At 43.2% G+C, this 26,071-nt stretch overlaps 1 protein-coding gene across 1 annotated transcript; it reads right to left on the reverse strand.

The window, feature by feature from the left end:
* Positions 1-558: 558 nt before the first annotated feature.
* POU2AF1 (POU class 2 homeobox associating factor 1) lies at positions 559-25,380 on the reverse strand. The gene is made up of 5 exons (XM_045836413.1): positions 25,169-25,380; positions 6,443-6,573; positions 5,899-5,941; positions 5,549-5,814; positions 559-2,942 (listed from the first exon to the last, which is right to left on the reverse strand). The coding sequence occupies exons 1-5, from the start codon at positions 25,182-25,184 to the stop codon at positions 2,628-2,630; spliced, it is 771 nt and encodes a 256-aa protein (XP_045692369.1). The 5' UTR covers positions 25,185-25,380; the 3' UTR covers positions 559-2,627.
* Between the last annotated feature and the right edge of the window lie 691 nt (positions 25,381-26,071).

Here is a 26,071-nt window from a genome sequence, read left to right on the forward strand (position 1 = left end):
ATGTCATGTGATGTCTGGCCCTAAGAGATGGCTTCCTTTGGACATAGTGTCTGCATCCTGTCATAGGCCCTTAGGTTCTGATGAATAGGCTATTTGATCCTACTGTGGAAATGTCAATGGTTGAACTTATTCTGGGACACCTGGGATCATGAGAAGTCCCCCATGTACATGACTAACAGGAAGAGCAATAAGGTTAAAAATTTTCTTTCCTCTCCTTAGACCCCTGCTCTCCTGGAGACCGGCCTCATCCATTCTGCTTGAGAAAAAGGAACTAAAGGAACAATAAGGTTGATGTTATCTTCCCTTGCAGCAGATCTAGTTGCAAAATCAACAAGACTGCTGTAAATTCCTTCCTATAATGATGCTGTCAGACATGGAACTGCAAGCTAAGGAGGGTTAATTTGATAATAAGACACTTCAGGACAGAAAAGTCTGACCAAGTCTTTACTGAAAGTATTCCCATCTTAGAAAAACAAAACAAAACAGGAAGAAACCTAGGTGACTAATGCAACCAAAACATTTTACTTCAAGATAACAAGAAAAAAGACACCATTTAAATATTAGTAAATATGTAGAATCCTTTATTGCTTTGCCAGTTCTTGCCAATTTACATGTTGTTATGGAGATTGCTTTTGAGTCCTATCAAATCTTCAAACAGTAAGGTGAGAAATTTACATAGTGTTTTTTATAAGAAACAAGGATTTTGTTTTGTTTTTTTAAATCTTCACCAGAGGATATGTTTATCGATTTTAGAGAGAGAAGAAGAAAGAAACAGAGAGAAACACTGATGTGACAGAGAAACATCGTTTGGTCAGTTGCCTCCTGTACACATTCAAACAGTGGTCAAATGTACAACCTATATATGTGCCCTGATGGGGAATCAAACCCAAATCCTATTGGTATATGGGACAATGCTCCAACCAACTGACCAACCCTGCCAGAATGAATCCAGGGCTTTCAGTCATCACCAGGGCCTACTCACCATCACTAGCAACAAAGATGGAAATAATTTATCTAAAATGCTGTTTTAAGTTTTTACATTTAAAAATTAAGTCTGAATAAAAATAATTCAAGATATTTATATTGGGATTTTAATCTGATACTGAAAAATTTGGGTCAAAATAAATCCAAACCAGAAAAAAATTTTTAAGGCAACTTTCTCTACAGTTTTTATTTTAAAAAGCAAAAAAAAAAAGTGTCAAAGGAACCATCATTTCCCAGAAAAGGCCATTACTTCTACACATATTTCACCAACTAGTGTGTCTGCTTAATAATGACATCATTAGCAGACCCATAGGCCAATTCCCAAAGCACATAGCCACTCTCAGGAGCTAAGCACACCCAGTGACAACTATTCCCAGACCCCTACAAATTTTATATTCCTCCAGAAAAAAAAAAGAAAGAAAAAGAAAAGAAGGGAGGGACAAAGGGAGGGATGGAGGGAGGGAGGGAGAGGGGAGGAAGAAAGGAAGGCAGGAAGCAAGGAAGGAAAAGAAATCAAATTGTACTTCTAGCTGAGGCTCCTAAGGCTCCTAGGAAGTATGGTGCTCGGGGAAGAAGACTTGGCTCCACCTAATGGTGGCTTATGAAGGATTTTAAAACATGACAGAAACACATGTGACACCATTGACCAAGGAGCCAGGCACAGGGAGCTTCAGTGGGTCTTGGCCTCCACACGGCACCACAGAGGGTCTTCTGGACATGGGAAGAAACAGCAAACACATCCCTCATCCTCTTTTTAGAGCTGAGCTTTCTTTACAAGTATTGTCAAACAGAGTAGCAAAACCACCACCTACTAGGGCAATTTTTCTTAGGTTTATTCTCCTTAATAATCAACTAATATGGAGCTAAATCATTACTCCACTTTCCTACTATCCTATAAAATCCAACCTTCCCCTCCCTGTATAGTCCCCCTTCTACCATATAAACACACCCCATATACACACACCATGTACCATCCCTCCCCTGTCCCTTTGACCATGCCCCAACCCACTCTGGTGTTCCTTTTTCTTTCCCACTCCCCTGAGCCCCAGGCCTTGAGACTCTGCCGCCTAGGCTATAAATTGGGACAACAGTGAGAATGGCAAACAAAGGAGCAACACTTGAGAACTGACAGCTCAAGAACTGTGGCATTGAGTCGGCCCTTGAAGGTGCTGGAAGGGCCAGTTTTCCCACAGGACACCACCATACATCTCAAAACGACAGAGGGCAGGGCATCACTGGCTCAGATGAAGACAGCTCAGCAGGGCTGCTGCTCCAGTGAAGCAGGGGGAGCTCCAGAGAAGGGGCCTTCCCCAGGAATGAAACATAGCAGAAATGAAAGCACCTGAACCATAGATATGCAACACTTGCCATCCAATATTATCTCTAAAATCTCTATAGCTCCTTTCCCAAAAGGAACATAAATGGTCGGGGGGATGAGAAAGGGAGAGGCAGAGAGAAAGGAAGGAAGGGAAGAAACAAAGGAGGGAAGGAGGGGAAAGAAGGGAGAAGGGTGCAAAGAAGGAAGGAAGGATGTCAGTCTACAATTCTAGTTTCACGTAAAAAATGTGGTTTTTCTCCATACAGACATAGATCTGAGGTTCAATCCCAGTTTCAGGAACCAGGATTCTAAGGTGGGACCAGCCCTAAAAGCCTTCCACGGAGAGTGTGTGGTTAAGCGCGTACCCGTCACCATCCTCTTCCTCCAAAAGCAGCTTGTCGATGGTCAGGGAACTGATGGCTCTCCTGGGGTCTTCCATGTCCTGAAGGACTGGCTCAGGGATCGAGATGGGGAGCTGGACAAACTGGGGCCCAGACAGAGCTGGGGCCGGAGGCTGGTACTGCAGAGTGGACGTGGGCAGCGTGGACAGGGGCTGAGGCCATGGGAAGTAGGTGAGAGGTGCCTGGTGCTCTGGGCCCTCCAGCTGGGGCCCCACTGTGGGTGTGGTGGCGCTTCTCGTCTGTGATGGGGCAGACACAAGACTAAGGGTTAGCAGCCCTGAAGTATTCATTGCCCACCCTTGTCCTCTAGAGGATCTCTATTTCCCCTAACTAGGCTCTTTCTTGTTGTCTCACTCCAGGGGGGGTCCATCTCCACCTACTCAAGGTCTCCCTGAAAGGAGAAGCCAGGTACACTTCGGTGTCCCTGACTCTGTGACTCACCAGCTCTACATCTTTGCTCATGCCACTTCCACATCTGAAGCTAATTTCACTGAATATAAAATTCATCCCAATTTCAGAGATATTAAAATGCTAAGAATGGGGATGTACATCTTAAAATCAATGAAAATATTAACAATAAGACTATCACATAGCACAGCAGCTGTGTCACAAAGGCGGCCACAGTCCTGCCCAGAGATAAAGACGATCTTGGCTACACACAGCAGCTTCAGCACTCTGAGGGCCCCTTGGGCCAACATAGCTCCACTTACCTTCCATGGCCTCAGCATCCTCTGTCTCTGAGCTGGGCCCCTATGGCCACTGCAGGGACCTACAAAGGTCAGGGCCATGCTCCCAGGTACTCTAAAACAATGCCTCTCAGCTGCATAGCGACCACCCTGCAAACCCCAGGTCAAGCCTTCAAGAAAGATGGGGCCCACACACTTACTACCTCCCACTGTTGAGGAAGCAGATAGAAGAGGAAATTCTCTGCATGGAATGATGCATCAGGGGCCCAAGTGTGCCCCTACCACCTCTACCTTCCCTGTCATATTTCTCTCCAGTTGCCACCATGTCCTGAGACTAAACTATTAGTTATTTAGGAAGAGTTTATTTCAATGACCTGGGGACCTTGTTACAACAAAGATTCCAGTACAGGAGGTCAGGGGCGGGGCCTGGATTCTACATGTGTAATCAGATCTCAGATGATGCCAATGTGGCTGGTCCAGAGACCACAGATTAAGTAGCAAAGCTAAAGGGTTTTTTCCTACGGAATGAGGGAGCTGGAAAGTGTCTCAGAGGCCTTTCAGCTTCCTAACAATGCCTTATTATTTCCAATATTTCAAAAATCCAAATGGAAACCCATAATTTTTTAGTTTTACACCTGTGTAGGTCAATTGCAACTGCAGGTTTCTTTGCTCAGGGATAGAATTACACCAACCCAGGGCCCTGATTCGTCTTACCTCCTGCTGATCAGGAGTGCCCACAGAGTAGCTCTTACCAGCTTTGATGAGTCAATTTACAAAATGGCAAAACAAATAAATTATTACTTGGTAAATATAGTTTGTTTGATACACAAAACTTTCAAAGCAGGAGGTGGGAATGATGAAAAGATAAATAATGAAAGGAATCCTTGGTCATGAAATGGTTGGGAGCCATTAAGTCCACCACCCCCACCCCCAGGCCAGGCCCCCTGTTATGGAAATGAGTTAGCTGCCTGAAAAGGTTTTGAATTAACTCTTTTCTGTCCAGCATCATACAGGCCCCTGTATGCTGGGTGGCCAGATAGGCATGGGGTGGGAGTGTTCCAACAGGCCATGTCTAGATGATGCTCAAAGGGCGGGGGAACATCAGGATAACACTGAGTCCTTGAGGTAAAGGAAGGGGTCTTAGAGAACCAAAGCAAGCTCCACCATCAAAGCCAGGCTCTGCAACTGCTCATGAGGCCCCAAGTCCACTTCCCAGTTTTCCTTGGACTAAAGCAGACACAGCTATAACCATAGGCCTCTTGTCCTCTGAACACTCGAGGAATTCCCATTTTTTTAATCAAATAGGTACCATTCACATTAAACTATTTCTGTTCCTTCCTCATTCCTGGGGAAGCAGGCCATTCCTCTCCTATTTGGCACTTGAAGTCAGCCCTTGGTTAAAACTGTTAGTTGATTTGAGATAATTATAACAACTAGCACTTATTGAGTGCTTTCTCTGTACCATAAACCATGCTGAGACCTCTATATGCATCATTCCATGGATCCTGATATCAACTCTCCTGTTAGTAGTCCCATTTTATAGATAATGACAACAAGGCTCAGAGAAATTAAGTCACTTAGCCCAGGGTCACACAGCCAGTAAGTGAAGAGGCAAAGATTTGAATCTGAGCAATCTGATACTAGAGGCATAACTCAAAAATAACCCTGCATGTGAGTCAGACTCCATCAAAAGTACAGTTTTCTGAAATTGTGTATCACCTGTTGCTCAGCCTGGAAGTCTCTGGTAAATCCCATTGTTAAGTGAATGATCACCCATTAATTTATTTGAATAGAAAGAAAAGTCTAGCTCTGGCAGGAGACCCCCTGAGATCTCACATGGTATGCCATTTACTAAAAACTTAGACCTGTAACCCAGATTCACTGCTCACAGGGCAGCATGGATGCTTCAGGACAGAGAAGCAGAACGCCCCAACCCCAAGGAGCATTAGGCATGGCAAGGGAGGCCATAAGCCTTCTTTGTGGAAGGTATTTTAGGTCAATGGGAATAACAGCAGGCCTTCCAGAAGGACAAGGTGAGCTTAGATAACCTAATTATCCTGGCAATCAAGAGCAAGGAAGATTGGGAGTCAGGAAGCCAGCCCATGTTCTAAAAGGGTATCCTGGCATGAGTTGGTGCAGCTCTGCCTTGTATGACATACCGTGACATTAGTGATCAGTGGCTGGGAGGCGTAGGTCAGCACGGAGGAGGGCCCCACAACTGTGTAGCTGGGGCACACTGGCTGCACATACATGTCAGCCGAGTAAGGGCAGCTGACAGCTTCATGGGACATATACTCAGTGTAGGGTGTCCACGGGGCCAGGGGCTGGAGGGTGGCAGGGGCAGGCTGAGAGAGCCAGCCAGCACACAGGGCCCCCTCCTCCGTCACCGTGGAGGCAGAGACCTCCATGTCAAGGCAGGAAGGACCTGTAGAAAGAAGGAGATTGCAGAGCTGTAGGCACCAGCCAGGAGAGAGTCCCGGAGGAGCCCAGGGTTGTGGGGAGCTCTTACCCACTGCGGTGTATGTGGCCAGAGGCTGATGGGGCAGCACCACCTGGAGGGGAGAAGAAGACCAGGGTCAGTGTTCAGCCTTCTCCAACTAGCCCCCCACGGGAAATGTGCTCAGAGGTCCCCAGAGCAAGAGAGGATGGGGGGAATCAGCCTTGTTAGAACAAAACACCCACCCCCATTCTAACCACCACCACTTCCACTTTTGAGGGATTCCTGTTTCCACTTAAGAAGGCTAAGAAGGCTGTGCACTTAGGGGACTGCTATTGTCCTCTTTCAAGGGGTTTCTAACTCACACCCGGATTCGCAAGTCATTCACTCACACAAGCAATGGCTTTGCTCAGTGGGCCACGCTAGCCTACATCCCTCATCCCACTTCAAGGAATCACCAATTTGTTTTACCTTAAGTCCATTCTGCAACAGCCATTACCATGGCAACACATGGCCTTTGTGCCCCAGTGAGTGTTCCATGGGGTGGGGAAGTGCATTCCTGCCCAACACCCTCCCCATACACACACTTTCTCTGTGGCCAGAGTGGACCCCTCACCGCTGTAGGTGTGACCGCCGCCCCGCTGCTGGCATGGCCGCGTTTCCTCCTCAGCAGTTCTTTCACTGGTTCCTTCACACGGACGCCCTGGTACGGCCGGGGTGGGGCCGGGGCTTGTTCTGGAGTTGTGGCTGTGGAAAGCAGTGTCACTGGGGCTCATCTGCCCTCTCAGACAAGTCCCCACCTCAGAGTGCCTGCTTTCCTCAAGGGACTGCCTGCTCACCTAAGTCGTGTCTCAGTGCAGAGGAGCACATGAAACTTTCTAGAATATCTCTTCCAGTATTTCTCCTACCCCCAACCCTCTATGGCTTCCCTCTACCCAGGCCATTAAGGCCAAGCTCCTTAGTCTAGAATTGAATGTGCCCCACAGGGTGATCTCAACCCATTTTTCCAAACACATTGCACACTATGACAGGAACCCTGACTCCAAACTGAAGGCCTATCTAGACTTCTCTACATGTTCTTTGCCTGTCTCACCTCCTCATCTTTAGTTGGGTTTTCCCATGGTCAGGATTTCCTCTCACTTTTCGTAACCCCTTAATTCTTCCTAAACTCAGACTAGTGCAACCTTCCTGGACCACCCCCGCAGCCCACAGAGCTCTGTTTTATCCTCCTGTCTCTCAAATGTTGCCAGACCTGGTTAGTATTCACCATAGGGGGCAGTAGAGGGCGAGAGTCAGAGCAGGAACTCTGAGTCAGATTGCACAGACCTCTAAACCTTCCCCTGAGACACAGTAGCTGTGAGATCCTGGCGAAGTTACTATACTTCTCTGTGCCTCCTAATCTGAAGTGTCTTATTAAAGGAATGTTATAAGGAGTCATTGACAGTTATTGGGTAGCCTAGTATATGCTTAGTATAAAATCAGATACAGAGTAAGCATTCAATTAATTTTTAGTCTGGTATTTAATAATGTTATCTTTTTTGGTATAAATTTCTTATAGAATTTATAACTATAGAATTTATAATTCTATAAATTCTATAGTTATAAATATAACTATAATCATTCATATAAATATAAACAAATATAAATATTATTCCTATAATTTTAAATTAATATTAATATATTAATATTATAATATTATTAATAGTATAATATCTAAATAAAATCAATGTTTTATTGTATTATTATTAATATTTATATAATATTAATTTAAAATTATATGAATAATATTTATATTTATGAATATATGAATAATTATATAAATTATTATTTATAATTATAAATCCTATAAGAAATTTATAGAATTATAAATTTCTATAATAGCAGACTATAGAAAGCCAATAGTCTGCTATAATTAAATAGCAGACTATTAATATTATTTATATAATATTATTTATATAATTATATAAATTATAATTATATTATTGTAAATTATAATTATAATTTATAATTATAACTGTTAAATTTATAACTAGATTATAAATTCCTCAAGGTCAGATATTGTACTTTATTTCTCTATACCTTCTCAAGTAGTATGTTCATAATAAGCTTAGTAAGTTACTTGTTGATTAATTGATTGGGTGAGAAGTTAAAATGTTCTATCTGCCATTCCTCTTTCCTTCACATCTCCTGGACCTTTGCATGGGCTAGAGTAAATGGTTTCCACATTCTCCATAGCTTCCAGGACACATGACAAATACCCAATGGTGATCCATGTACCCTCAGGCATCCAGACTTGTTCCCCTTGCCTTTTGTCATTAAAGCCAGGAAACCAAAGTATGGAGCTGGACCATAGGGTTCTTTCTATCCTGGCAGAGCAAGACAAAAGCAGACGTCACTGGGCAGTGATAATCTGCCTACCCAGACAGTCCACAGCCTGGAGTGGCATGTAGCACTGGCCTTTAGTACTCACATGTGGGAATTCATTATCATCTACTGATAAGGGCCCGGAAGCCTGGGTATCTATAAAACCCGGATCTGCAGCACTGCCCTGGCTGAACTTTGCTTGGTAAATACCCAGCTGATAAGATCCTATGCCTGACTCAGCACCAGGCCTCCATCTGTGCTCCAGGCACACTCACAGCCTGGCCCCAAAACTCAGCAGGCAGAGAAGGTGGCAGGACACGGCAAGAGGCGTCCAAGAGCTCCAGGAACACCTGGTGTGAAGTCAGAGAACCCCAAACTCAGATGCATTCATGAGGGCTTCTTAACCTGGCCAAGTAGCAATACAAGATACAGAGACCCAGGCCCTGCACCTAGAAAGTCTGATTCTAGGGGCCCAATGTGGGCCTAGGAATCCCAGGATTTTATAAAAATCCTTCAGGTGATTTGGAATCTGTGCTAAGATGAGAACCACTAATAATTCATCCCTAATCTAACACAAGAAACTTTCTTCAACATCTAATAGGAGATTAATTTCCTCTTTTTAATATCCCCTGTCATAACGAGGGACCTCTACTAGCATTCATTCATTCTTTCAGATATCCTTCAGCATTAAGAATACATTGCTGAACAAAATAGGTGTGGTGCCCACCCACAAGTACCTTGCAATCCCATGGGAGAGACCAGCATAAAATAAAACATTTGCAACTTGTGAATTCAGGCTTAAACGGGAGTATACAGCAGAGAGAGCCAGCCTGTTGCTGCCTGTGCCCCAGGACCACCTGTGCACATCACCTTTGTTCAAAGTAGCAGTGACAATGGACTTGAGAGCCAAAAATACCTGTATTCAGAGGATTTATTTAACATCCCTGGGCCTCAATTTTCTCATCTGTGAAATGGAGATAATAATTCCTGTCTCACACAATAGTTGTGAGAATTAACTAAAACAATACATGGGAAGCTCCCAAGCCAAGTCCAGCATATGGTAGATGTTCAATACACATTATTTTTCTTCCCCTCCCTCCACCCACTCCGACCCTGCCTGGAAAGCTGCAATATCTCATTCTCTACCATACCTGCCTCATGGTAACAAAGCACCACTTTCCCTTGCATTACCTACCAATGAAACTCATAATTCATGATCTATTAGTAGTTTCCTCATCTATAAAAAGATGATCATTGTGGTGTGTACCTTGTAGGGTAATTTGAGAATTACATGTAAATACTTAGGATAGAGCTTGCACTGAGTAAGCATCAAATCAATGTGAGCTAATACAGGGTGGGGGAAAAGTAGGTTTACAGTTGTAAGTATACAAAACACAGAGTTTATTCTTGTATTATTATTTACTAATTATTGTATTATTTTCCATACTCACAACTGTAAACCCACTTTCCCCCCACCCTGTATATTCGTTACTAGCAATAATACTAGCAGCCCTTTCCAGCATCTGTTGATGGAGACCAGGTCCCCTGTAGAGTCTGAAAGAATATCACTTTCCTTCAGCTATTTCTTAATGACACATGTTGAATCCCTTCGGCCTTCCTTCTACATACATCACTCCTGCACAAGCTCCACTTACCACTTCCCCTTACGATGGGTGATGCCCAGTGCTGACCACAGACCCCAGGTGTGGCCTGACATGGCAGAGAACAGGGACACCTGCCCTCCCACACTCTGCTTCCTCATCCTCAGTCGCCCATGGCCACTTCAGCTTTGTTCAAACCCATATCACTCACCCAAACTTGTCTCCAGTTGGGTTTCCAGCTGTTCTTAGGCACAAAGTATAGCCTGAGACATTCTGCACTCAGGAAACTTGGGGCACAGAGTTATTCTGGGGGTCCGAGCACTGTGGTCACAATCTTAATTCAGTTGGGGACAAGAAAGGCTCAATCTCACATGCACACATCTCAGACCAGATCAGAGAAAAGTGTGTAGCTAACCCCCTACCCCTGCCCGATTTGCATGTACATTTCTGGGGAAGGACTGAGAGCATGCCTGATCCCGCTCCCTCCCAGGAATAGACACTTCTAATACTTGGCTGCTAAGTGGTCAGCTGGGCATTTCCAGGACCTTGTCAAGCAAAGGCTTCCTGCCTCCTGTTGTTTTGGAATCAATGAACAAACAGGGTTTGGGGAGGTGCTATAGCAGAGGCCATCACCCTCTGATGTCTGGAGTTCCTTGAAACCCACAGTGTCAACAGGTGTGCCCTGGCACAACCACCATATGGAAAGCAGTACCTATTGCAGTCACAGAATTCCTACAGCTCCCCAGGATGTCCTGACTGCCCACCCATGAGTCCACCACCAACTGTCACAGAATCTTGTAACTTACTCCAGTGAGTGAGCAACAGGGAGGGTGCTTCAGACTGTAGCTTTGCAAAATGACTGGGAAATATCAGAATCTGAAGTTCAAGACAATTCCCACAGGAGCCCAATGGCCAAATGTGTTTGCAAGATGAAAACTTGAGCTTGGTGCATTTCACACCAGCCTTTGTAAAGCAACAATAAACATTTCTAATTCTACAATAAACTCTGTAGTCCCCACTGCCACTGGCATGAGAAATGAGCCCACAAAGACAACTTTGGAAAAGAAAAGGTTGTCTGAAATCATGATTGCTTTGCCGTGGAGCTTCTGGATCCTTGCACTGAGCTAGCTTCAAAAGAAATAAATTAGAATATATAAAAGGAAAAATTTAAGATTATTAAATGATTTCTTAAAATAATAATAATAAAAGAAGAGCCAGAGAAAAATAAAACAGGAGATTTAAATAATATCAGAAGACAAAAATCCAATTTCCCAAAGTAGAGTTGACCAGAGAATTTAAAAGCCCCTTTATCAAATTGCAGCTCTGGGTAGTAACCCCCCTCAAGGCCTGAAGCTTTCTCACCATTTATCCTGTGTTCTGAAGGCTCTGTAAGTCTCCTGTGGGCATCCAAGCATCCATCACTGAGAAAAAACTTTTCACCTAAACACAAGCTTCTTGGCCCTCACTGAGAATCTCATTTTTCAGGCAGAGAACTTCTGCCATATTGCCTTTCCACCACTGGAAATCAGACACCAGTGGAGTCTGGGGTGGGGGAAAGCTCATTTACAGAAAAACCTATTAATTCAGCCCCAGTAAGGGCTTCCCTTTTCCAAAAAGAGCAACGAGAAAACCTAAAGGTATAAAAAGTCAGCAGAAGACATTTCGGTTCCCCCTGCCACACACCAGGACATGCTCCACATCACAAAAATAAGAGTCCTGCAGCTGCTGCTCTGCTGGAGAGCATAGACCATGACGGCTACAAGCCAGTCGACTGGTCACCTCAGACAGTGCTCTGGCTATATGTAGGCACTGTGCTTGTTTTTCACCAAGCTTAGGGAATGTGTGGATTCTACTGATTTAAATAAACATGGCCCTCCAGTGCCTTGATGAAGGCATGCTAAGTATCACTGAGGAAATATGCAAAATTGTCAGCAGTTGTTTATTTAGTGACCCCATGCAAACCACATTCATGCCAAAGTGAGGAAGCTGCTTTCCTAGCAGAGCTGACACCCAGACATTGCTCACTGGAAGTTCTGCTCTGGCAGGCTGTAAGAGAGCCCTCTCCAGACAGGTATTCCTAACTAGAACAGCTATTAAGATGCTCTTGAAAGAACACTCTCCTCCCAAACAATGTCCTGCTACAGATTTCCAAAGAGCCACCGTAGCCAGGCAATAATCTGGACACCAGTTGGGCCAGCTGCTGTAGGGGCTAGGTGGGATTCAGAATAAGCCCACATTTTCCTCACCAGGAAACCAGGAAGATGAACCTCTCCCACCCTTCTTGACTGTCTAGCTCTGAAACCGGTTTCCATTTACAACTGACTGTTAAACCTCAAGGCCACTGAACAGGGCCATTTTGAAAGACAAAACCCTCCCTACCCAGAAGGACACGTGATTCACTATTAATCATTCCAAGTAACCACAGTAAATATTTTTCTCTCTTGATGCTGAATCTTCAGTATTATTTTTATAAAAAGACCCATTAAGAAGAAATACAAATAATTTTCTCTTTACTTGTAGCAAAACCAAAAACAAATAATTGAACAATAGGAATTTAAGCCTAGGGCCAACAAACTTGCCCTAGCTTCTAACTGAAAAAAAAAAAAAAAAGTAGCTGACACTTTTCCCTTTAACGTAAAGAAGTTTGTTTGTGTTCTAGGCCTATGATCGCTGAGGCCTCCTGGGAAAGTTTAGCTCAGGTTGGCTAAAGGATTATTGAGATCTTTAATTTAAACACTAATGCGAGTGTTCTTCCTATAGTCTGAGGTCTATAGTTTTCAAGGTCTGAGTTTCTAAGTTTTCAAATTTGTTCTTTCCATTCATGGACAATGGCTGATTTTTTTCCAAACAGGAAGAAAGAACTTGGGCTTTGGCCAAAATTGGATTTGACACACTACAAAAAGGTTTTCCCGACCAATTTACACTAGATTGTAGTTAAATTTTTTTTTAATGTGGGCCAACAAACAGAATGCATGTGCATGTCAATGTAGGCCTTCTGTTCACCGATGTTTGAACAGAAAGGCCCCTGCAGCCAGGAAATACCAACACTATATACTCTAGTAATCTGGATAAAGCCCAGGGCAGAGGGGGAAAGGTGGTTTTAAAGAAAGTGTTTCAAAGATATGAGAAAGCGGAACCTCTACTGAATTACAGTTTGATCTTGCTTGTAAGACTGCCGGGACAGCCCAAGAGGAGTTAAATCTTGACGTCTTGATATTTCTGTCTAAAGATCTCAAAGATCAAAGACGGTGGCTGATTCCATTTCTCTGGTCTGATTGGAGAAAGAAAGGGCATGCGCCCTCCCTGCATCCCCATTTTATGAGACATATTCCCATCAGCCCTCACAGAGCTCACTCATCAACCATAGGTCACTGGGAAAGACTAAGGAGGGCCATTGGCCCTGAGAATTTCCCAGAACTTTAAACAAGTATAAAGGACCTGTAGGGAAACCCTGAGAAACAGGAGCCAGGAGATGTTCCTAAAGTACGTTTAGGATGACTGCAGAGGATTGTTCAGTTTTAGAACCAGAGAGCCCCAGACCAAAAGGATCTAGAAGCCAAGTTATCCCTATAAAAAAAGAAGCCACAGCCAGCCTGGAATGGACATCCACAGTGATTGTACTCCTCTCAAACTCTTTTAGGCTTAACCCACAGGCCACTCTCATGCACCAAGCTCCTGCCTATGATGTCCCTGCTCTGCAGTCTCAGAATTACACGGATTGTCCCAAATGTTCTGAATGTCCCACCCCATACATGACCTTGGGCAGCATCAGTCAAAAGACCTGTAGTCCCAGAGCCTTCAGATTCCTCACAGGCACTGCTGCTGAGGCATCCATCCTCCAGGGAGCTCTCAGCACCTTTCAGACCACTCACCCATCTTCCTTCTAAACCTCCTGCAGTCCAGAAAGACAGAGAAGGCTGTTGCATTCTGCTCTTTACTCCCAGAGACAGTGTCAGCATAAAATCTCTTCTGTGTGGAGACTCAAGTATGTTGAATGAATGCACGCCAAGGATCCCTGTGTTTCTTCACTTATTACCTTAACTCCCAGGAACTCAGAAATAACCACACTCACCTTTGCAATGCTCTGTGCCTCAAATAGGTTTTGACACAAATAATTTCATGTGAGGCGTCACCACAACTTCTGAAATAAGCCAGGGAGCTCTTCCTCTTACCCTCTTTTTCACTGATGAGGAAAGTGATGCTCAGAGATGTTAAGTGACTTGTCCAAGGACTGTGCTTGTAAATAGCAGTGATCAACTAAAGCCAGGACCAATGCATTCCAAGCACAGTCCATTTCTGCTTCACTGCCTGTTTTCTCCCCACCCAGGCAAGTCACGTTTATTTCTCTAGGTAACAATGTAGGTCAGCTGTAGAATGGTCCACTGTCCTATTCTAACCCTCTTTCCTCCTATTGGAGTCTGGGCTTTGACCACCCTGATTCAGTCTGCATTTATGGCCAATTCCCCCAAGAAATGGTGTTGAGAAACCAAAAGAGAAAAGTCCATGAGAAGCTTACCAGCAGTCTGCTCACATGAGGAGTGACGAGAACTGAGAGACCTAAACAATTCCCCGCAAAGTTTTATTTTTGGTATTTTCGACTGAAATGACAGTGGATAGGTCCACCTGAGAAAGCAGCTGCATCTGCCTGCCTTTTACAGAAACTTGGGTCACCAGAGCAGAAAGGGGTCCCATCTCAGATGCATCATGCTCCAGGGTAGGAGCAAGACCAGGAGACCCCTGGCAGAGCATTCATTGAACAAGTACTTGCTGAGCAGACTAAACCATGTCCTTTCTGTCATGGAGCTTATTGTCTAGTCTGGTGGGGTATAAAGGCCTAATCAAATAATTGCACAAACAAGCCTAAAATCACAAACTGTAACAGAGCTGCATCTGCCTCAGAGTTGAAATGTTCTGGCTTGTTTGGTACATCTGGCTGGTTTCCACCTACACTTGCTTCAATAGGGTTTGCATGATCAGCAAGCTGCATGCCCCAGTCTATAGGAGCTGTGCAAAGAGAAAAGAGCCATGATCGTTCTGTCCCAATGCAGAGAGACTGCTCTGGGGCCAGGCTCAGCCCACATCAGGATACACAAAATAACCCCAGATGTCCAGAGTCCTTCCCTAGCCCAGGGGTCCTGAATAAACCCAAAGATGTATTCACCAGCTGGCCCTATCCCCTCCTGGCTGATTAGCCCACTGGAGAAGGCCAGTCCTAGGAACTCAGATTCTAAGATGAAAATCAGCTGGCTCCAGAGGTTCTATACTGAGTCTCAAATAAAATATTCTGGAATTCAAATTTTCAGGGACTTTTGACTCAGATTACCCTCAATAAAATCAGAGCCCACCTCCCTCTAAGGGTGGATGTATTTCAATTGGGAGGGAAAGAAGCATTTAAAGCAACCCTAAAATTCTTGGTATTGAGAAGTGATATGGTATCATTTAGGACTCAAGCAGACCTCATTTGAAATAGCTACTACATAGCTTATCACTGTGTGATTCTTGGCAAATCACTTAACCTGTATGTGTCTCAGTTTTCCTATTTGTAAAATGAGGTAATATCCATCTCATTGGATTATCATGAGGACAGTATAACATTAACACAGTTAAACACCCAGTACATAATAGCTGCTCAACAAGTAGCTGATTCTCCTTTGATCTCAGACAAAAATCCTTGGCCTTTCATTCGTCAGAGAAGTAGCTGTGACAGTGGCCCTAACTTTTCTCTGTCCTGCTACATCCTGATACTGAATGTCTCTCTCCTCGATACACTCAGGGCCCTCTGTTTCCAGCCAGCCCTGTCTCAACCTGCCTGCATTGTTCTAGAGGTCATCCCTCAGATACCTGGGGCTGGTTTCCCCAAGTAGCAGGATAGCCCTGTTTAGGACACAAGGAATCCAATGATGCTGCAGAGAGACTAGTCAAAGACCTCACTTGCAAACAGAACAAGCCTGGACAGGAGTAGTCAAAATCCTGTCACTGGTCTCTTGTAAAGATACCATAAGCTAAGCAGTAGGGCTTCTTTCTTCAGAAGCCACCAGAGGATTAGGTTTATGGCAGATTTGCCTTTTTAAAGGATGACCCCAACAAGGAGCATGTTGGAGATTTTTGAGTGGCAAACAAAGTAAGGTGGCATGCCCTTGTCCTGACATTAGGTGTGGCCCCTCAAAGAACCTGTATGTACCTACAAAAAGATAGGGATGTAGCCAAGATTAAAACCATAGTCATAGATACTTCTTCAAAGGACTCTTCAGTGGTCAGAAAGGGGACTTTTCTCACCTATCAGGGCAAGGCAGACTTCTGGCTGACATATCCAGCATTGTCTCAGTTTTATTAACAGCAGCAGGGATGAAAAAAGGGAACAAGGGGCCTACACTGAGAGCATAAGACCATATCAGGGGGTGAACCAAACCCAGGTGCCCACCCAAATTCTATAGCAAGGCAATATCTAAGTGAGGAGGTGGAACAGAGGAGACTGATACTTCTTTCCTTATTAGATCAAGACCTGTGTCCTGAATCTAGTATTGCCAGTCTGATATAGAACAGGAAAAACCTATGGTTAGGCAGCTAGAGGAGAGGAAATTTAATTGCTTGTTCCTTAATTAAAATAACACCTAGTTTGGAATTTTCAAGACCAAAGAGATTTTTACAAAAGAAATAAACTTTTCCCTAGACCCTCAGACATGGATCACTTCCTCAAAGGAAAAAATCTTTAAACTCAGCATCAACTATGCGTTTTGGGTCTGACCTACTTACCCAAGTCCCAAGGTTCATGTTAGCCTGGGGTACAGCCAATGTAAGTGGAAGTAACCCTGATTGTTTGTTCCTGATGTGAGATATAACTACCAGTCAAAATGAACATTTTGCTAGGTCTTCGGTTTACTAACCAATGGCTCCATCATGTAGGGGAAGAGGATTCCCTTGTGAAAGACACTGGAGAAGTTGTTTGAATATGAAGCCTGGGAAAGAAGTTGTTTGAATATGAAGCCTGGAGAAGTTGTTTGAATATGAAGCCTGGGCTCAGTCTTTAAGAAATATGTCCCCCTTCTAATTCACAAGATACCCATAAGGACAGAAAGCATGATCACAGCCTCAAAGCTCTGTGGAGACCAATTTAACATGCTTCACAGTGACTCGCTTTGCTCTAGGAATGAGATCCTTACCCTGGAAGTAACAAAGGACCTCTGACCAGCTGTTAGGGATCTTGCTGAAGGAATGGAGGATTGGTCCAGGTCAGGGCTGTCATTCTGTATAATCTAAAGAACCTGGCAAGACTATACTTTCAGGGATCATTTCTATAGTTTGTTAAAGAACCCAGGATACAGCAAAGGTGCCTACAGCTGTCAATAAAGAGAAGGAAGCAGAGGAGTGAATGAACAACCTGAGCTCTGATATCCCCTCAAAACTGCTCCATTTTTATTTTTGTGTTGGAGCTCTGCAGTAGATTTTGTTTGAATAAAGCAATTTATGACAAAAATGTTGTAGATGTCAACCTAGGTATCCTTGTATTTTCTTCCAAACACTCATATTTATGTCCTAAGATGTCTCTTCACTCCCAGTACCTATGCACAGAGTCTGATTATCATTTACTCCTGAGGTTTCATATTCAATGCCATATGCTCCATGACACCTTCCTTAATTCCATCTTTGCTTCTCTCCTGTTGCAGATAATTCTGTCACTGGATGGGTGCATGTGTGCATAGGATGATAAATAGATGGCTGATTTTCCTTGTACATCTTTCTTTCTTGAATTGGTGCTGCTTTCATTCGGCATTCAAACTTGCTCCTATTTTTAATCTTCTTGCCTTTCTTTTCCCTCTCCCCAGGACTTCTCAGTTCTAGAAAGCTATAACTTTGGACTCTTTGCCTCTTCCAATTAAATTTATGATTCTTTCCAGAGGATTAAAAAGTAATTCAGCTTTTCTTCATTGTGGTCAAATCCTTTCCGGTCCCAACACCTGGTCTGAGAATGACTCTGGTTTATAATGTTTTGGCTACTTGCTCTTCCCAGAAAGTGATACTAATGAAACCATTACTAAGAAAAGAGCCAGCACATTGCTGTTTCAGTTTTCGGTATCATCTGTGCTATTTTTTGCATACTCAAGTGTCATACTCCTTACAGGTAGACTATAAACACCTCAGTTAAATATTGTAAAATAAAAAAACAAATACAAGTTTGCCAGTCAGTACAAGCCTTCTGCCATCACTCCTTATGAAGCTGATGGGAAACTGTGGCCCAAGTTCCAAGTTCAGTAAGAGAATGGCCAGCTGAACTGTCAGCATGAGCCCTGATCACTAGCCTTACCATAAATTACAAGACTGGAAATATGTATCCTGTTATTTCACAAAAAACGCAGAACTCAGAGGCCACACAAGTCAAAATCTAGAGTTAGCTGCATAACCTTTGTCCTCAGAGGTAAGAGTAAGAGAAAATGAGAAAATAACAATAGTAATTAACATTTATTGAGTATTGGCTTAACGCCAAGCACTGCTGTGAACACCTACCACAACCCTATGAAGAACCACATTCTCATTGTATGTATAAAGAAATGGCAGCAGAGCAAGGCTAGTGGACTTGCCAGCACCATACAACCAGTGAGGCATAAGTCTAGGATTCAAACTCAGGTCTGCCTATCCCAGGGGCTCACTTTAAATCACTAAGGGCAAAGAAATAATGGAGATGTCACTCTCTAATTTAAAATTAAACCCTACTCTCTATACCTTGCTTTCCACACCCGAACCTCCACACACAAATATCCTTTTACATTTTTATCTTATTAATATAAATATATACACAAAAAGTACATTAAAATATATATGAGTTCAATAAATTATTATTAATTTACTAAATAATTCAAGGAACATAACATGAAAACCCCAGAAGTTTCCCTTACGTTCCCTCTCAAACATTTCTTCCCCTCTCCAAAGTTTACAAGTAGTATGGCTTCTGACATTGTCTATTGGTTTTTTGATTTTTTAAAATTTTATGTAAAGAGAATAAACCAGTAAATAATTCTTATGTTTGCATTATTTGACTCAAAATTGGATTCATTTATTTTTTTACAGGTAGTTGTAGTTAAATGTTTTTTTTAAGATTGTATTTACTTATTTTTAGAGAGGGAAGGGAGGGAGAAAGAGAGAGAGAGACATCAATGTGTGGTTGCTGGGGGCCGTGGCCTGCAACCCAGGCATGTGCCCTAACTGGGAATCGAACTTGCGATGCTTTGGTTTGCAGCCTGCGCTCAATCCACTGAGCTATGCCAGCCAGGGCTGTAGTTAAATGTTTTTATTATTAAAGTATTTTTATTGTATGAGTGAATTACTAGCCCAGTTTTTAAGCTTCAGTTTTCTCATGTATGAAATGGATCTTAAAACAGAACATACCTCATAGTTTTTATTACATTTAAATGAGATAATACATTCAAAGTGTGGCAAAAACCAACAGTTGCTATACCCAACATCAGCCTTCTCCTTCCTTAATAACAACCCCTGCAATGCAGAGGGTGGCAATGTACCCAGCTAAAAAATTACACTATTCTCCCTTACAGATAGAACTGACCATTAAATGCCAGCAGAAGTATCATATTGGGGGGAGAGGCAATGATGGAGAGACATGGTCTTTTCGCCTTCCCCTTGTCTTCTTCTTTGTTGTCCAAAACACAGACGTGATGGCTGGAGCTATAGTGGCAACTATGAGGCAACCTTGAAGACAAAAGCCACATGCCAAGGACAGAAGTAGCCTGGGACATTGTGGGCACTATAGAGACTCCTTACAGTCCCGCACAGCCTACTACAAGCTTCTTTTTGTGAGAGAATGTATATCACTATCTTATTTAAATCCATGTTGTTTCTGGTCTCTTCACTAGCAACCAAATATAATCCAGACTGATCCAAAAGAATATTTGCTACACTGCACAGCATCAAATAAGTACTCAATGCCCCATTGCTGATATTCATCCCTATGAAGAGAATTGAACATTTCCTGCTCACAGTAGCTCAATGTTCAAAAGTGTGTTAGAAGCCGTCTCTTTCAACCTCCAGGTCAGTAGTTCTCACATTGACTACACTGTAGAATCACCTGGGAAGCATTTGCAAACTTAATGCCCAAAGGAATTTAAAGAGACCCTCTGGGTTGGGAACTAGGCATCAGCATTTCTTAAATGTCCCAGAGCATTCCAACATGTAGCCAAGCTTGAAAAGCAGTGCTCTAAGCAGATGCAAGAATTGCTCCTGTCAGGCTAAGGACTCGTGTTTGAAAATGTGTATTTATGTTGTATGATCACTCATGAAAGCTCAGTAAGTTGAGTTGGAAAAGGAGTTCAGTGAAGTTCAGTCTCCTTGCCCTGAGCCCGGAAAAGGCAAGTCCCATTTTACTGCTGGGCACTTGAGACCCTGAGCCATTAGGTGACTTGCCTAAGGACCACAGGACTGGAAGGTACAATCCATGGGCTCTCTTTGTTCATGGCCTCATACAACAGGCCCACAGGGTTTCAAAGAAGGCCTCCCCATCCCAGACAGGCCCTCTCTTCTCAAGCAGTTAATTGAACAAGAACGAGAAAACTGGAGTGTTACTAAATATTTCATAAAGGTGAAAATTATGTTAATGATCATCATAAATTGGCCAACTTTGGTTTGGTTGGCTCAAAGTAAAAAATTGATGGGCATCCTTATTTTATGGGAACATAAATTTTATATATAAGTCAGAGGGAAAAAATAAAACCTAATACCTTTACTTTGAAAAAGTTTAAAAGCAATACTTCACAGGACTTCTGATGATGTTAATTAAATGTTCAGATATTTAGCTAACAGTTGTAGATGACCTTGGTTCTTTTTGTTCCTCACAATAGAACAGATTTGCAGCTTTGAACTTAAGAGATTTGAGAGATTTCAAAATCCGTGACTCAGGAACTTTCTGGGTGTAGAGGGAGACAAAGATGGCATTTTTCTTTAGTAAATATAGGGAGAAGGAAGTAAAGTACCCACTTTGAAAATCATCTGCTCCTTTACCAATTAATCTGTGTGCTTAATAGATTTGTGTCACTTATTTCACCTCCTTCTGTGCCTGGGAATCCCTGTGTGTCTTTTGGATCCTACTTTTCCTTATCAACAAAAATCACTGAATCAATAAATATACTTGGTAAGAAATAAAGGTGTTTACTAGGCTTCTTAAGTAAGCAAAGGTGGTAACAGAATAGAAATATTAAGCAGCACTTCACAAACCTAAATTACTTCTTTTGGTAAGTTTGCCTGAATTTATGCAGGAGATCAAGTTTCCAAAATTGTATACATATTACAGGTTTTCCTTATCTTTAACTTCATTTTTATCTGCCTTGAACTAGTTGGCTATTTCATGGAACTCTGGGGTAAATCCAGAGGTGTGTGTTGATGAGAATTTTGAGACTCTAATTTATCTGCCTGGGGAACCTCTACCCTGTGCAAGCTATGTGAAAACAAAGGCACATCCATACATACATAATTTGATGTTAACTATTCCCTGTTCCTAAGGTGCTTCCTTGGGCACTACGCCAAAGAAATGCCAAGGCTCAGAGTATGACATTAAAGACAACCAGCCAATTCAGAGAAAATCAGTCAGGCCTCCCGTTTGTCATCACATAGACCTTTCCCTAATGCAAGTAACAACAAGAAAAAACAGTTGTTCCTTCATTTTCTAATGGGTGGGATTGAGTACATTATATACAATTTCATTGATTTTAAAGAGGAAGTCAACCAAATCTGATTTAGGCATGGTGCAAATCATTTACTCAGTTGACTACAAGCTTTGCCTGCATTGGTGTTGGCATTGCGCAATCCGGGGACACTGAGTTCCCTAAGAAAATGAATACCAAAGCCACTACCCACATCAATGTAGACCCCAGCTCCACAAACTATTTCTGTAAAGAGCCTATAATAAGTATTTTAGGCTTTGCAGGCCATAGGGTATCTGTGGCAACTTCTCTCCTGTTGTAGCAAAAACAGCCCCAGACAATATGAAACCAATGAGATGCATCTGTGCTCCTGTAAAATTGTATTTACAAGACCAGGTGTCCAGACTGATTTGGCACCCCAACCACTGCTTGCTGACCCCTGACTTAGATAGACCCTTGGAAAACAGTTTGTAAGAGCCTATCATTCAAGAATATGCTGACTGTGACTTTTAACTATTCTAATCAAAGTGTGGAAGATGATATACATGAGGGAATTTGTCATAACCCTGATCACTCAAGGTGGGACCATGGGAGGTGTGCAGGAGGATGGGGCCTCTCTCATTACTGTTATTACTTATCAGGAGATTGACAACACATTCTACATTATCTAATTTAGCTCTGACAAAAAACTTGTAAGGCGGGGAATAGATCCCCCCCACACACACCATTTTCTAGGTTTTTAAGAATATAAGGTTAAATAATTCAGTTGCAGAGCCAGCTTTCAAACCCAGACTCGTCCCTCTCCATCACTCCTACTGTCTCTGCTGCACTGTCTGTAGATGGCCTTAATGAGGGGTTCTTGTTGGGGTGGATGTTACGCTTCACATCCATGAGAGACCTGTAGGACCAAATGCAGAAGCCAGGGGAAGAATTGCAAGTAGAGTGACTTCTTTGACTAATTGATCAGCCAAGCAAATCTTGAGCCCATGGATGGGGCTTGAAGATTTCCACTTCTGTGTGCCAGCACTTCTGAGCTGATGTGAACCAAAAGCCCATGTTCACATTTACTCCATAAAGGAAGGTCATGGGTCACATGGGGAGGAGGCAACAATTACAAAGTGAATGTTTTCTTAACCCTTTCCAGAACCTCATAGTACAGTCATTTCAGCTCATGACTTGAGGGTGTTTTCTGAAAAAAGAAAGTGCCCTTTCAGCACTCTTGGTGTCTGATTTCAAACCCTGCCCTTCCATCAGGTGATTCTAAGTGGGCTGACAAATGTTGCCCTGTTTTTACTGGTTTTCACACAGGGTTTAGTCACCCAGATGCCCTTGGTGCCCTTGGTACCCTAGACAAGGGCCTTGCTTGGATTCAGGGTAAGAGGAAGGGGTCCAGTGCCCAGGGCCCTTCCTAAGTTCCTTTAAGGTGCCAAAGGACAGTTAAGGAGCATTTTAATTGTGTGCATCTAACACTGAGAATGTTCACACAGTTATTCCACTGACAAACTTTCACTGCAGTCTTCCTAAGGATGGAGTTTTGTGGCCCCTGATTTGACTTCCAGGGTATGAGCAGGGAACATTCCTCCAGCATCCCCTTTTATAAAATTTCTAGTCTCTTAGGCAGAATTAAAGAAGGAAAATGTAGTGTGTAACCAAGAGGGAGAATATGAACACAGGGAAGCAACTCCTATCTCAGACACTGAAGCACAACCAGAGCAATCAACATTATTTCGGTGGTATCTCAGCTTACTGAGGACAGCTCTGCACAACTGGTATTATTTTACCCCATTTTACATGTGAGAAACATTAAAATTAGGAGTAAAAGGAGAGTGACTTGCTCTGAGTAGATAGAAACCCCTCTAAGTAGATAGAAAGCAGAAGTCCCTCCAGGGGCTCACATAAAACCCACTGATTCAGTGCTAAGTGTAATGGCATAAGGACACATAGCAGGTCCCAGCAAAGACATTGATGCCCACCTGCCTTCAGCCACATGGCACTCCCATGGGGCTGGGTGCCATTGTCCCCGAAAACTAGGAACCTGCTCGATGCTCCTTCAGGTAGCAGTTGTGCACCACCCACACTAGAATGTCCCTAATTATCTTGGAAGGATTCCATAACTCTCAGATCCAAATTAGAATTCATTTTTTTATTTTTTAAAAAATCACATCTTGCTGATATGATGCAACTTCACAGCCTGAGAAATTTTGAAATCACCCCTCACATTACACATTAACCAGCTCAATTCCAGAGAGTTTACACAAGAAATAAAGAAACAATGAATTGGTGATAAAGTGACTGTAAGTTATGTTTTAATCAATGAAAGTATATTTTCAGAACTTTAAGGGCTCCAATAAAATATCTTTTGTAAAATAAATACACTCCCTAGTTTATCTTTTTCTGTAAATCTGTAAAAGATTTACAGAAAAAGAAACATATTAAGTTTGCTTGAGGTAGGGCATACCTGAACTCATTAAAGGACATTTTAATGACCTTAATATTAATGAAACTTAATATCAAAGGACCTTATATTAAGTTTGCTTGAGGTAAAGCATACCTGAACTCATTAAAGGACATTTTAAAGACCTAAGCACCTTTAAAAAAAACCAATAGAGCAATTTTTGGGTAATATTTCTTTCTTGAGGAAGTACAGAACTGAGCCCCAATAAGCTTCAACAATCATGAAGCCATTGAGTTGACTTTGTTATTTCAAGAAAGGAATGTTATAGATAATCTCTGTATGATTTCAGTTATTAATAACATGAGTCTCTGTTCAGTCCCACATAATGGAAAATAAAGTTCTCAGTTGTTCCATCCAACTCCAGGAATAAACATTAAGATTCAAGATAAACCTGCTGCCCTTTTGCACTGATACACACGTCTTCTCACCACAGAGTGAGAAGATTGACAAGAGGCAAGACAGAGAAGCGGGTAAAGGCATGCTTGACAAAGCCAACTTTCCAAATCGTCCCATCTGAAACAAATCACATCTTTGGCAGGCAGAAAGCTCAGTAACTCAGCCCTGGCCAGTGTGGCTCCATTGGTTGGAGCATCATCCCATAAACCGAAAGGTTGTAGCTCCTTTCCCAGTCAGGGCACATGCCTAAGTTGCGGGTTTGGTCCCTGATCAGGGTTGTGTACAAGAGGCAACCGATCACTATTTCTCTCTCACGTTCATGTTTCTTTCCCCCTCTCCCTCTCTTCTCCTCCCTCTGTCTAAAATCAATGACCATGTCCTCAGGTGAGAATAAAAAAAAGAAGAAGAAAAAGAAGAAAGAAAGAAAGAAAAAAGAAAGCTCAGTTACTCAGAGAGAAATAGGCCCATGGAATGGAACCACGGGCTGAAAAGTAGCTGTTTATAAAATAAAGTAAAGAACTGCATGGCTTTCCCCTCCCCACCCCAAACCAATATCACATTTGGCTATTGTTTGTGAATCATAAATTGCCCTTTCTTCACCACAGTGATTCATGCACAGCAGTGAAGTTACAGTGAGCTGTCCCACCTTGGAACGGTAGTTCATTCCCCTCCAACCTGGAAAATCAGCATCACCTCTGACAGGCTGCTTTCTCCACCAGGCTCTGTCTCACCCACCTCACTCCTCCCTGCTCTCCTGCCCCGGGGAACACAGACTGCTGTGGCCCCCTTCACCACCACCACCTCTTCAACAACAGGCTCACTGGAGAGCTCCCAGCCCCTACCCGTGCTGATACGGCTCTGACAGCCACAGCCAAACCACTTACATTTTTGCCAGAGCATGGCCTGTGACAGGATGTTGCCTTTTTTCTTTGAAGCAGACAGTTTGGCTTCTTTAATGTGAGACCTGGGTGTGCTTGCCTCCAGTGTAGCCACCGCTTGCTCAGAGGCAGTTTCCTCAGCTTTTTAAAGGCCCAAGTTCCCGCTGCGCAGGGGCACAGCGTCGTCACATCCTCCCACCTCAGGCACCCGTGCACTTGGTCTTCAGCAGGCTGCCTATCACCCAGCGTGCACACCCTCAGAGGCCCAGCGGCTACAGACCACTTCACTCCAGGAGCCAGTCAGCTGGATCTGAACAACAACACAGCACACAAAGCCGTGGTCTTTCAGACGTGGCCACAGAGTGTGATGTGATGTAGGGTGAGTGTGAAAGTGTGTCTGAGTGGGAACTGTGTGAGCATGTATGTCAAGTCTTTTCCCTCCCCACACAAATGATGGGCCCAAAAGGCCCTGTGGAAAACCAGGTTTTCTGTAGTCCTGGTTCAGGTTCTGCACCACCAGGATGTCAGCAGGACTCAGTCCGCCATGGGCCCTGCTCAACGGGAAATGCTATTCCCAGGGGTCACTGGTTCTCATTTGCAGGAGGAAACACCTGTAGTCTCTTCAAGCCTCACTAAGCAACCTCCTCATTTTTTTAAATATTGCTTTTCTGTTTATTCCATTTTAAAACACAATAACCCCTCCCCTTGCCCCCAGCCACCACCCAAACGGTAAGGTTTAATCATGCTTAAATATGGGGGACACTGCTTCTGACCATCCACCTGCCCACGGAGAAAGGCCAACTCACTCAGGAGAGAAAGGACAAGACACCCATGCTCTTTAACTGGAGCTGGTTACTCAGAAGGAACTTGCAGGCACATATGAACAGGGTCTCTTTCCCAGTGCCCACC

The sequence above is a fragment of the Phyllostomus hastatus genome, unplaced genomic scaffold, assembly GCF_019186645.2.
Source record: "Phyllostomus hastatus isolate PE091 unplaced genomic scaffold, TTU_PhHast_1.1 phas_contig_113, whole genome shotgun sequence".
In the NCBI taxonomy this organism is placed as follows: domain Eukaryota; kingdom Metazoa; phylum Chordata; class Mammalia; order Chiroptera; family Phyllostomidae; genus Phyllostomus; species Phyllostomus hastatus.